General features: G+C 40.1%; 1 protein-coding gene across 6 annotated transcripts in view; it reads right to left on the bottom strand.

Annotated features, from left to right (window-relative positions):
* The window catches only part of PTER (phosphotriesterase related), a 117,784-nt gene that overhangs the window by 64,195 nt on the left and 39,813 nt on the right, over nt 1–13,776 (bottom strand). For all 6 annotated transcript variants that reach the window (XR_004060100.1, XR_004060101.1, XM_030941167.1 and 3 more), the window contains exons 2-3: nt 5,658–6,139; nt 3,846–4,111 (exon numbers count right to left, since the gene is read on the bottom strand). Coding sequence is in view for 4 of the 6 variants with exons in the window: in XM_030941167.1 (XP_030797027.1) it covers nt 3,846–4,111; nt 5,658–6,089 (698 nt within the window). In the remaining 2 variants the exon portion in view is untranslated. The remainder of the gene's footprint in view (nt 1–3,845; nt 4,112–5,657; nt 6,140–13,776) is intronic.

Genomic DNA, 13,776 nt, shown 5'->3' with positions numbered 1-13,776 from the left:
CTAATATAAGTGTTCTGAGCATGTTTAAGGTAGGCTACCTTAAGCTGTGGTGTTCAGTAGGTTAGGTATATTAAATGCACTTTCAGCTTACAATATTTTTGACTTACAATGGCTTTATTGGAACATAACCCATTACAAGTCAAGGGGTATCTGTATGTATCTTTCTCAGTCTTGGCTTCTAGTGAAAGGAAGGTAAGTTGAGAAAAAGTCTCCCTTTAGAATCCATAGCCCCATTCCTGCACTTGCTAAGCTGAGGGGTCAGAATTCATAGCACCTGTGTGGGTCTAAGTCTCTCAAGTCTAAAATTTAGTTTAAACAGTTACAAAAAGCGTTATGTGATTCCATCTACATGAGCTACCTAGAGTAGTCAAATTCACAGAGACAGAAAGTAGAATGGCGTTTGTCACAGGCCATGGGGAGTGAATACACTCAACATTACTGAACTGTACATTTCAAAATGTTTAAAAGATGATACATTTTATGTTATGCACATTTTACCACAATTAAAAAATTTAGTATAAAGTTTCCCATGTAGGTAGTGCCACAACTGCCTACCAGAAATAAAAAATAAATAACCAAAAAAAAAAAAAAAACAGGGGTAAGGGGAAACCAACTTAACACTTACAATAATTTCTAAGAAATCTGATCTCATAACAAAAAATTCTACTCTAAAACATAAGGAAATAACCTCATATCAATGACAGCCAGAAGAACTAGTAAACTACATCAGAGTAAAAAAAGGCAGCAGAAATCAGATTTATCAATTACAAGTTATACATTGTATGTTTAATATTTTTTTAAAGGTTGAATTGAAACCATGTTGAAAGGAAAATAAATGATCAAAATTAACCAAGCAGATTTGAAAAGTAACCAACTAGAACTTAGTAGGTAACAGAAAAAACTATACAGTTCTCAATATTATAAACCAAATAAATTGGCTAAGCAACAGATTGATTCTGTTGGAAAGAAAAGTAGTAAATAAGAAGATCGAACTGAAGAAATTACAGCTCAGTGATGCATGTGGATGGAAATATCAAACAGATGTTAAGAGATACAGAGTACAGGTAAGAAAGCCCTACATATACCAAACTGGAGTTTGTGATACAGATGATAAATAACATGTGAGTGAAACAATATTTAAAGAGATAATGGCCAAGGCTTTTCAGAAACAATGAAAGAAACATCCTTACATTCAGGAATCCCAAGGAATGCCAAGCATGCAATTAAAAGATATTTGTGATCAGGTACAATGGCTCATGCCTATAGTCCCAGAACTTTGGGAGGCCAAGGTGAGCGACTTGCTTGAGCTCAGGAGTTTGACCAGCCTGGGCAACAGGGAGAGAACCCATCTCTACAAAAAATATAAAAATTATCCAGGTGTGGAGGCACATGCCTGTAGTCCCAGCTTCTTGGGAGGCTGAGGTGGGAGGATCACTTGAACTTGGGAGGTTGAGGCTGCAGTGAGCCAAAATCATGCCACTGCACTCCAGCCTGGGCAACAGAGAGAGACTCTCTCTCTCTCTCCGTATATATATATATATACACACACACACACACATATATTTAAATTAGTAGAAATGCAGAATACTTGAACAACATGATAAACAATTATGTTCTAATAGACACATAGAACACTTACACCGTGTAATAACTTCAGAATGCAATGCTTTTAAGAATCTAGGCCGGGCGTGGTGGCTCAAGCCTGTAATCCCAGCACTTTGGGAGGCCGAGACGGGCGGATCATGAGGTCAGGAGATCGAGACCATCCTGGCTAACACGGTGAAACCCCGTCTCTACTAAAAAATACAAAAAAACTAGCCAGGCGAGGTGGCGGGTGCCTGTACTCCCAGCTACTTGGGAGGCTGAGGCAGGAGAATGGCGTGAACCCGGGAGGCGGAGCTTGCAGTGAGCTGAGATCCAGCCACTGCACTCCAGCCTGGGCGACAGAGCGAGACTCCGTCTCAAAAAAAAAAAAAAAAGATTCTAAAACATTTTATAAAATTTAAAATTATTAGTGTAATACATTTTTGAAGGTATGACATACTTCACAATGTTTAAAAAGTATCATCATTACTGAATAAATGTGCTACATATATCCCATATCATACAAGGTAACATTATAAAATACATTGTTTTAAATTCAATTAAGCTGTCCAAGATCTTACACCAATGAGAGTCAGAATTTAAAGTTCTCACTGGGTCCGAAGAGTCTAGTTTTCACAGCCTGATGCATTGGCCCTGTGACCATTATAGAAGCCTGCCTCTATCTTATCAGTGCAACCAGAAGATTCCTGAAGATAGCCAAGTATGGATCTTGATAACAACCCGGTTGCCAGGAGAATTGCCTTTATCCTATTGTGCCTCAGTTTCCCCATTAATGCTGACTTCTCTGTTCTGCTATAACTACACCTGTTTATATTTCCTGTACATGATTTTACAATATTTTTTATTAAGTAGAAGAATTTTTTTTTTTTTTCCTTGAAACAGGGTCTTGCTCTGTTGCCTAGGCTGGAATGTAGCGGTGTGATCATGGTTCACTGCAGCCTCATAAGGAGAGGCATTTTAACAATACATTTTGTAGGACTGTTAGTTTATTAAGTAGCAATGTGTCCGGTCTGATAATCAGGATTTATCAATATGTGAATATGACTTTACTCCAATAGGCAAGATAGAAGTACCTGTAATATATTATTAGTCTCACTGGTGCTGTATTAATTCTGTAATAAATTCCATTTAAGGCTAATGAGTAGCCTTAGCAACACTGTTAGTACTTGTTCATAAAATTAATAGCAGCTGGCATTTCATTTAGTCATTTGCTTTACTGTCCCCTATGCATCTAAAATAATATGTAGGGATTAAATGGTTAACTGCAACAAGATACGTCCACATTCTAACTCTTGGAACCTCTCAAAGTGACATTATTTGGCAAAAAGGTCTTTGCAGATATAATTAAGTAAATGATCTGAGATGAGATCGTTCTGGATTATCTGGACGGGCCATAAATCCAATGGCAACTGTTGTTGTAACAAACAGAGGAGAAGACATAGACAGTGAGGAAAAGGCTATGTGAAGACAGAGGCAAAAACTGTAGTTGTGCAGCCACAAACCACGGAACAGCTGGATCTCAGGCTATGGAAGAAGCAAGGAAAGATTCTTCCTGCAGCCTTTGGAGGAAGCGGGGCCCCGACAATGTTTCATTTCAGACTTCTGGCCTCCAGAACTTTGAGAGACTACATTTCTGTTGTTTAGGGGCACCCACTTTGTTATAATTTGTTACAAGAGCAATAGGAAACTAATACATAATACCACCCAACACATGCTATGCTTATACTATTATTTTTTATAATTGCATTTTCCAAAATTCAGATGATTCAAACCACAAGTAACACAAATGTGAACATTTGTATTTGTGGTTTTCTTCTCTGGGTGAAATCATTGACTTTCCCTCCCTTTATATTTGTGACAACTTTATTACTCCAACTACTGGTAAACACTGAGCAAGTGGAATTGGCAGCTACTTTGATATCATCCCATGAGACAAAGAAATGAAGTAGACGGTGACACCTATTATGAGTTATAAAGGATTGAATAAATTAAACAAAATGACTTATGCAAAATACCTTAGGCAAAATACCTAGGACACTATCTGACACAGAGAGGCACAAAAATGGCAGCACTGACTTTTATTAATGTCAGTTGTAAAACTTTATAAATACTACCTTCCATATAGTTAGTGGTTTTCTCTACATGATTAGTATTACATTGACGGATTACTGTAGATTCTTAATTTGATCATGTATTAATTATATGGTGGTTTGCATCCATTTGTAAGATAGCCTGCTTACCTATCCAGATGTGCCATGACTGTTTTAGAGATGTCTGCACCTGCTTCTTGCAATATTCGGATAATCTGAAATGGTGCCCTGGAGCTCCGTCCAGGATGGATAATAACAGAACAACCAAGCTGAGTCTGGGCATGAGCTGTGGCCTGAAGAACCTTCTTTTCACTCTCAGTCAAAGGCCAGGAACAACCAATTTCTCCAATAACGCCACACTTAATACTGGTTCCATCAGCTCCATGGAGAATTTCATTCATAAGGACATCCGTAAGCTAAGGAAGAGTGTAAAGGAATATATTTTATAGGTTGTGAAATTTATCAAAATTGATCCACCACAGTATGTAAATAAATTTACTTATTTAGTCATTCATTATTTTAAAAATGTATTCAATAGTTATCAATTAATGAAAAAAGCATTTTGCTGGCCAAATCACAAATCAACAAGTTACACTAAATCCAGGATTCGATAATATCACACTGTGATTATTTAACAAGAAACGTATAGCTTAAGGAAGCTGGAGGGGGACAAAGTGACTTAATGAGAGTACATTCAGAGTGAAGGAAAAAAATCTATAACTTAACCTGGGGAGCAGCATCTTGAATATAGAAAGACCGCCAATGAATCGAATCTATGTCCCATGTATCAAGTCATTCTTTTTCTTTCTTCTTTGTTTTTTTTTTGTTTTTTTTTTTGTTTTTGAAGAGGCAGAGGTCTCACCATGTTACTCAGGCTGGACTTGAACTCCTGAGATCAAGGGATCCTCCCATCTCAGGCTTCCAAGTAGCTAGGACTACAGGCTTGCATCACCGCACAAGGCTTCAAGAAATGCTTTAATTCTCTCCTATTCATTCAGTCTTTTATCACAGACAGCATAGAAAATTCACAGCACACTATACTACTATGGCACTTTTTGGTTCATATGCATAGTTACCACGAAGAGTGGTTGGAAGAATGTATAATACTCATCATCAGCATAGTCTTTAAATAACATAAATATATTTTAAAAAATAAAGTCCTGGTTGGAAAATAATGCAGATAAAAATTTGAAATACAAAATATTCTAGAGAGTAAGTGATCTTTTGCAAAGACTGAGCTGACACCCTATGCCTGTCATGCAGGTAATGGAAGATACATATGAATATATACATATATGTGTAAACATGTATAAATAGATACATGTGTGTTTAGAAAGAGAACACATACAGGTGCAAAAAAAAGTTTTGCAGCTTATTCTTTTTATCCCTAAACAATTTACTTCCTTCTGCCCATTCTTGCATAAGACCATATTACGTCAAAACACAGGGGAATGAATTTTCTTCCACCTCTCCTGTTTTGTGAAAGGAGAGTGAAACATACTCACAAATGTGCCAAGTCTCTGCCTGCCAAGTTTCACCCTACAGTGAATCTTCATTGCTGGTTATTATAAAATCCTGGGTGAAAGAAATCGAGGTAGCATAACTGAAGATGGAAAAGTGAGGTTTACAAATAGACTGTAGTGCCAATACTGAGGACAGATACGATATACACAAATCTAACTATTACCATGTTGAATTTTCCAACGACCAGTGCATTAAGATCTCTTTTCTTGACACTTATTATTATTATTTTCTTTTTTCTTTACCACAAGGCTTGCTTGCAAAATTGGCACTTTCTTTATGAAATACAATATTACTAATTGGGGTCCCAATTGGCAGATGTCCTGGCTAGCTAGCAAATTTCTGTAGCATGCCCAGCTACCTCTGAACCCAGGGCATTTCCAAGGTTCTGGCTGTCCTGAATTTATGAACAAATATTGTCAAAGAACTTAGGTTTTTTACCTGCTCCACTGACATGGCTCTGGTCTCTGAGGAGTGAGTTGCATCCACATAAAACCCGGCTCCGGATATGATATGGACGCCAGTCTCTTCTGCAAGCCTCTTCAACGTCTGCATGTCTCGGCTAATCCCAGTGGTTGTGTTTTCCACCAAAGCCCCTCCACCATTAGCTTTAAAATACAACAATTCTTCCTTTATGGCTTCTGTCTCCTGATTCAACTGAAGGTTTTCTTTATGGGAATAGGTGTTTTTCTGAATCCAATATAAATTTTTCATCATGATAGGTTCTCTGGAAACGGCTTCCTGGCACGGGGGAGGTGGACAGTAACAGCAGTCGAAGGTCATGGCCAAGTGTTCATGGGTGAGGGTGCGGCCCAGTTTGCTTGGCTCTACAAGGCCCAAAACTGTTTGGACTTTTCCACTTAAGGAAGACATTTCTGATGGTACCACCAAGAGATGTTCTAAAAAGAGGATTTTTTTTTTTTCTAAAAACAAACAAACAAACAACTACAATCAGAAAATTTAACACACACATAAACTCTTGTCCGTAGGGGGTGGGAGGCTGTGAACATATACCCATGTACGAAGGCAAATCAACAAAACTAGAGATGCGATCTCACTTACGATCCTGCCGACGTCAGCATCTATCCTCACTGCAGATCTAAGTGACATGTGTGGTGTTCACTGCCTCCCACCCCTTCCACTGGGAGTCCTCTGCCTGAGTTAGTCCTAATCTTATCTACTGGAATTATTCTTTGATATTTCATTTTTCTTTAACTTAATTGTATCTCTTAGTCATAGCTATGCATTCTTGGATAAATCAATAGTAATTGTAATTTTAAAAAATTATTCAGAATCTGTAACTTACATCCAAACTAACCGTGTATCAGTACTGTTTCATTTGTCACTTTTTAGCTAAATTAAATATCCTGAAGCAACTGATCTTTCCTCCTTTTTTTTTTTTTTTTCTTTTTGAGAGACTGTCTTGCTCTGTTGCCCAGGTTGGAGTGTAGTGGTGCGATCTCAGCTCACTGCAACCTCCACCTCCGCCTCCCGGGTTCAAGGGATTCTCCTGCCTCAGCCTCCCGAATAGCTGGGACTACAGGCATGTGCCACCAAGCCTGGCTAATTTCTGTATTTTTAGTAGAGACGGGGTTTCCCTATGTTGGCCAGGCTGGTCTTGAACTCCTGACCTCAGGTGATCTGCCTGCCTCGGCCTCCCAAAGTGCTTTGATTACAGGTGTGAGTCACCGCGCCTGGCCACAACTGATCTTTCTACTGTTCATCCACTACCCAAGCAAACAAATTCCTGCTGAAGGTCCATTATGTGCCAGAAATTAGAGCCATAAATATGCAAAAGACAAGATCTCTGACTCACATGACTTCATAGAATATGCCCCTCCCCAAAACAACTGAGGAGCACACTTAGGTTGAACAATGAAATAACAAAAATAAATGAACCTCTTCACTTTGAATGCTTGATTGTCTAGGGCACACAGAAATACACTTCAAAAATACTGAAAAGCAAAGATTCTCAGCCATCATGAAAGCGATTGTGATTTACTGAAATTGAAATTGGCTATCTCTAAAAAGAGCAAAGCCCTCGCTATCCTCAATTTGCTTTCATTTGTAGCACAAATTAAGTGTTCACCAATGTCTATCAGTGACACCAAGAACCCCAATTCCACTGCTTTCCTTTAAAAGTACATTTCCTTTTAAAAAATTTGTTTAAATTAAAAATCAAAGGGCCAGGTGCAGTGGCTCATGCCTATAATCCCAGCACTTTGGGAGGCTGAGGTGGGAGGATCACATAAGGCCAGGAGTTTGAGACCAGCCTGGCCAATATGGTGAAACCCCGTCTCTACTAAAAGTGCAAAAATTTGCTGAGCATGGTGGAGCACGCCTGTAATCCTAGCTACTTGGGAGGCTGAGGCAGAAGAATTGCTTGAACCCAGGAGGCGGAGGTTGCATTGAGCCGAGATCGCGCTACTGCACTCCAGTCTGGGAAACAGAGTGAGATTATGTCTCACAAAAAAAATTTTTTTTAAGTACATTTCCTAAATGAAGGGTTTATAAAGGAACGAGAGCTACTGAAAATAGTGAGGGCAAACTCCTGCGTGGCCAAGAGCAAAATCAGGACTTGCATCCCACACTCTGGGAACTGAAGAAAAGGAGCATCACGTGTTTCTAAGCCCTCAAACTGTTCCTTCAAATGACGTTCTGAAGTCATCATTTCCCCCATATCCCTTGAAAGTCTTCTCTGACTTCCATTTCTGTCATCTGTAAATTAAAATAACCAAGCACATTTCACAGACTATCATCAAAATAAATTAGATACCACAGGTAAAAATACCTGTAGACGCGTTTGGCGCACAGCCCATATTCAACAAATAGTAGCTTTGTTCTGCGAATTCTAGGAACTGTTCTGCGTATTTCCTAGATTATTTCTTTTCAGAGGAAGTGGCTGATGAGAGGGGAGGTGATTTGGGGGAACAACGGGAAAATCTGTGAAGGGTATAGTACACACGTAAGACAAGGTGAAAACAACATCAGAGCTCAGAGGGTGACAGAATTGTAGGCCAATTTATAGCAAGCCACTGCAATTATCTGGAACTCAGGTGTTTGACATATATTGGCTCATAAGGCATAAATGATGGATTTAGACTTTTGGACAGAACTTAGGACTTGTGGCTAACACGGCCATTGATTTTGCTTGATAGTGCCCTTCTGGAAGCCAAGCTTCTATCAGCTAGGCAATTCAAACGGTGGCCAGGAGAAAAGCAGGCAGTGTCTGTTCAGAGAATCACCATACAGCTGCCAGTCACTATCCAGGGCAATATTTTCCATTAATGATGGATAGGAATTTACTGTTCAATGTCTTATTCCCTGCTACTGAGAACAAGGAGTATGCAGTTCATACCTTCCGTTGATGAAATTGCAGTACCATTAATAATAGATGCAAGCTTCCATATGGGTTAATTTGCCATTTCTTTCCTTCTGGTTGACCATCTCACAGACGTGTTCCAGAGAGTTACAGAGGGGCAGAAACTGAGCTAAATTGATAAAATGCTGTCACTTTTGCTAGGAAAGTACCAAACTGCGTATTTAATTGATGTATATTTGAAAGAGCAATCTTGGTACGTTTCAAGCTCACAAGCTGTGAGTCTTTCTGAAAAAAAAGTAAAGAAAATCACTTAAGAAATGTCATGCCTTCTGGGAAATTCCTCTAATGCTCTCAGGCAGAACTGGCTGGCACTTCCTATGATCACACACAATGTAACCTCCACTCAAAGGATAGGCAACGATTAAAGAACAAACTGTAGCCAACATTGCTCTAAGCTAGAATGTCTTTGAGTGGGGTGGAGTGTGTATCTCAAATGCACGCTTCCTGTGCAGTGAGGGAACCCTTTTCCGTCTGCATTCAGCCTGGAGGTTGCTTTCTTCTCAACATACAGGCAAGGGGCAGCTATTCATGGCTTTCCCCCATAGAGACGAGAGTTCACAGACAAGGAGGAAGGTAAGGAACGATGAGAGCAGCTATACCCAATGGTGCAAACAGAGTGACTACCAACAAACAAAGCAGGCTTCTGGCATTTTCCAGAGCATGCCTGAGAAGCTTAAGCACCACATACACCGGCACAGAAGCTAGTGAGAAAGTGGGTAGCTAGAACTATAAACACATGGTTCAAAAGTTCTGTTGCACTTCAAATGTGAAATCTGAACAATCTGAGAGACTGAGGATAGACTGCAATTACTATTACAGCCTAGCTAAGGGGAACAACCTTTCTAATTCTGACGGATCTAGAACTGCAAAAGAACAGAAGACTATAAAGACAAAAAAAAAAAAAAGGGACAAGAGAAGAGAATCAGAGGACAGTCCTCCAGCACAGCTGAAAGCCAGAAATGATAAATAGAATTTGTCTTACTTAAAATATGCATGTTTAAAATATGCATATTTTAAAAATCTATGCATAAATCAACTTCCATAAAATATTTAGACAATTCACCTAATTGTTGAAGATTTGGTGTGCAGGACAGTAGTTTGGGGCAATTTTAGTTTAGTTTCACTGAGAGTTCCTCACAGCTATTTCACCCTTGCCATTATACTTAAGATGATTCTGTCTATGTAGATTGAATATATTTTTCAGTGGCATTTTGAATTTCAGAGGGTAGGACTTTCCAGAACTCTATTTTACCTGTGAATGAGGAGAGCTTCTCTTAACTGCAATACACCGTCCTTATTTCATAAACATAGGCTCTTCTCCCACCCCGACTCGGTTATACTCAGCCCTCGACCTGGCTGAAGGTACTTGTCTAACAATTTTAAATGCAATGGTCAAATTAGGTCAGGCACAGTGGCTCATGCCTGCAATCTGAACACTTTGGGAGGTTGAGGCTGGCAGATCACTTGAGCCCGGGAGTTTGAGACCAGCCTGGCCAGCATGGTGAAACCCCGTCTCTATAAAAAATACAATTAGCCAGGTGTGGTGGCACGTGCCTGTCATCACAGCTACTCGGGAGGCTGAGGCAGGAGAACTGTTTCAACCTGGGAGGTGGAGGTTGCAGTGAGCCAAGATTGTGCCACTGTACTCTAGCCTGGACAACAGAGCGAGACTCCATCCCCCGCCCCAAAAAAAAGCAACAGTCAAATAGTCAAATTAGAAAATTGAGTTTTGGTGGATCAGTTTTCAGTTGACTTTCTCAACTCCTCCCCCAACCACGAAAGGTCTCATTCTTATCATACATCTCTTGTTTCATTTTATTCACAGTATTAGGTTGGTGCTAATGTAATCACAGTCTTTGCCATTGAAAGTAATGGTAAAAACTGCAATTACTTTTGCACCAACCTAATAGTTTTGTGGCTCCGAACAAACTCTAACTAACAAAAAAGAAAAAAGAAAAAAGGGGGAACGCATCTCAGGGATTTATGCAGACAATATGAAGTGAAGAGCCTGGCAGCCATATACGAATAGATGAAGGGAGGAGGCCCACTGTACCTGCAGGGAGTCCCATAGGATGTCGCTATTATCCAGAAAAAAATCAGATAGTGTCTTGTCTGAGATGACACCAGTGGAGATGGCAAGAAACCAGAAGCAATAGGAGGCAGAGCAGATGGAACTTTCTAACTGGACTTGCTGGTACTATAAAAGTATCCTCCAAATAAATGGACTTCTAAGAAAAAAGTGCTGTCTGGCCCAAATAGATGAGCAGTTCTATTTTTTGAAGTGTTATATCACAGAGCATGGCTGCACTCTAGAAACACTGCACTTAACACTGACATTTGATTTGTGACAAAAATATTTTTTAAATGTATCTTTTTTTTTTTTAAAGCTTGTTTGAATACTTCCATTGTACATACACGTTCAGACCTGCAACATGTCTTCTTTGAAGCCGCCCTGGGCCTGGACGCTGACCAATGGTGACACCAGGAGTTCCTCCTTGGACATAGTCACCATGCTTCTACTTTCTCAGATATTTATGGCGTAATGGCCCTACTGCATGTGGATTTATAACTTTTAATGTTAAACACTGTCAAAAGAAGCAATAACCATGCCTGAATGAAGAGAAAGAAATCCCACCACTTCAGGATACAGAGCAATAATGGGACACAGCAAGTTCTTTAAACTGCGACATAAATAAAGCAAAACTGCTCACCGATACAAATGAGCAGCTTGTCGTTGGAGGAAAATGTTGGGTTTCATTCCCAACCTTTTTTTTTTTTAATTTTTTCAAATTGACTAAGAATGTAAGAAGAAAACGTGAGGAAATTTACAAATTCTAAACAATTACAACGACTATGGCAGTGATGCACCCAGCAAGTGACAGAGCTGGGAAAAGGCCTTTGCAGACAGGTCAGCCTGGGAAAAGTCCCCTCCTCTGTGTCAGCTCAGGCTTTCGCCATCCTGCATTCCTTGACATGAGCCATTCATCTTAAACTGGTAAGTAAATCCATTGAAGCCATTCAAAAACCCAGGAAACACATCGGGCTCCTTGAATGAAAAAATCAGCTTGTGGCTTCATTTACTCTTCAATTTAACATGGGTCAGTCAACCTCAAGTCACCAGGGTTGAGTAGATGGCCTTTGCGTAGACTGTGGTCTACAAACTTGTAACTAGTACCACTGGCTTCCCAAATTTCTCTGTTTAGTGGCCAACTGAAAATATGGTTTTTTTTGTTTGTTTAAAATGGGGCTGGGCACAGTGGCTCACGCCTGTAATCCCAGCACTTTGGGAGGCTGAGGCGGGCAAATCATCTGATGTCAGGAGTTCAAGACCAGCCTGGCCAACAGAGTAAAACCCCATCTCTATTAAAAATACAAAAATTAGTCAACTGTGGTGGCAGGAGCCTGTAATCCCAGCTACTCGCGAGGCTGAGGCAGGAGAATCGCTTGAACCCGGGAGGCAGAGGTTGCAGCGAGCCGAAATCGTGCCATTGCACTCTTGCCTGAGCAACAAGAGCAAAACTCCGACTCCAAAAGAAAAAAAAAAAAAAAAGGAAACGTGGGAGGAAAAGGGAGAGGGAGGAAGAAAAGAGTATTTCAACCCAGATCGAAATGCAACATTACTCACTATAGTAACATCCTAGAGTTGGGACAAGTGCAATATTATTGTCAAGACACTGTCGGAATAACTGACCTTTAAATTTTACTTAATTTGAAAAAGGGAGATCTCATCTCTGCCCTTTTCATTCTCAGAAGGTTCCACACTCAATGCCTTGAGAATGTCTGATGTAAAATTCTTGATTTTGCTAGCAACATATATTCCTGAGAGTGAAACATACACCAAGCTACTGGAATACAACGGTTATCACTTGCTTTTCTTCATAAAGAACTGTCCACAGTTGAAGCCCGTCCTCTGCTTTTTCTAGAGGGGACTTTCTGTCCCATGGAACCCTAGTCATAGCTTGCCTCCCAGAAATAGCAATACTTCGAGCCAGCTGCACAACTGGTCTTTAGCTGTATTTGATCAGTAAAGTACTTAAAATTTGTATTACTTTTAAGTCCTGGCAAACCATAGACAGATGTTTTAAACATAGAAAATATCTATATTCCTCTCATAGTTTCATCCAGAAGGCTATTCTTGAGGTGCTGTGGTCTAGTTGGTAAAGTGATGGGTTCAGAGGCAAGAATTCATGGCTCTTCACTAAATAGCTGTGTGGGTTTGGGCAACTTAGTTAACCACTCCACACGTTTTCCCATCTGTGAAATGAAGGGGTTGACCAGGTAACTTCCAGATGGCATCCACGCATCTGTGATTCCTTTAACTTGAAATGGGTATTATTGACCGTCTATAGATCATTAACTAACAATGAAAGCTATACTTTTAGAATAGATTTTTAAATGTATATTTTAGGCTGGGTGCAGTAGCTCATGCCTGTAGTCCCAGCACTTTGGGAGGCCGAGATGGGTAGATCATTTGAGGTCAGGAGTTCAAGACTAGCCTGGCCAACATGGTGAAACCCCATCTCTAATAAAAAATAAAATAAAATGTATATTTTATATGCATGTGCAGACATCTATCTATCTATCTATCTATCTATCTATCTATCTATCTATATATAAAGACAGAATGAATTTCCATTTCACATCCTTCAAAGTTTAAAAGAGAACTCCAGGCCCAGCATGGTAGCACATGCCTGTAATCCCAGCACTATGGGAGGCCAAGGCAATCAAGGATTGCTTGAGCTCAGGAGTTTGATACTAGCCTGTGCAACATGGCAAGCCCATCTCTACTAAAAACAAAAAAATTAGACAGGCATGGTGTTGTGTGCCTATAGCCCCAGCTACTTGAGAGGCTGAGGTGGGAGGATTGCTTAAGCCTGGCAGACAGAGGCCGCAGTGAGCCAAAATCACACCACTATACTTCAATCTGGATGACAGAATGAGACCCTGTATCAAAAAAAAAAAAAACAAAAACAGAGAGAGAGAGAATTCTGGGATGGAGGGGTGGTTTTAAGAACACCCCAATGCCAGGCACAGCATCTCAAGCCTGTAATTCCAGGACTTTGAGAGGCTGAGGTGGGACAATTGCTTGAGTCTAGGAGTTTGAGACCAGCCTGGGCAACACAGCAACACCTTGTCTCTACAAAATTTGCTGGGCATGATGGGGCACTCTTGTGGTCC

This window comes from Rhinopithecus roxellana, chromosome 11 (genome assembly GCF_007565055.1).
Source record: "Rhinopithecus roxellana isolate Shanxi Qingling chromosome 11, ASM756505v1, whole genome shotgun sequence".
In the NCBI taxonomy this organism is placed as follows: Eukaryota; Metazoa; Chordata; class Mammalia; order Primates; family Cercopithecidae; genus Rhinopithecus; species Rhinopithecus roxellana.
Note: the sequence above shows the minus strand (reverse complement) of the source record. Positions and strands in the feature narration are given on the sequence as shown.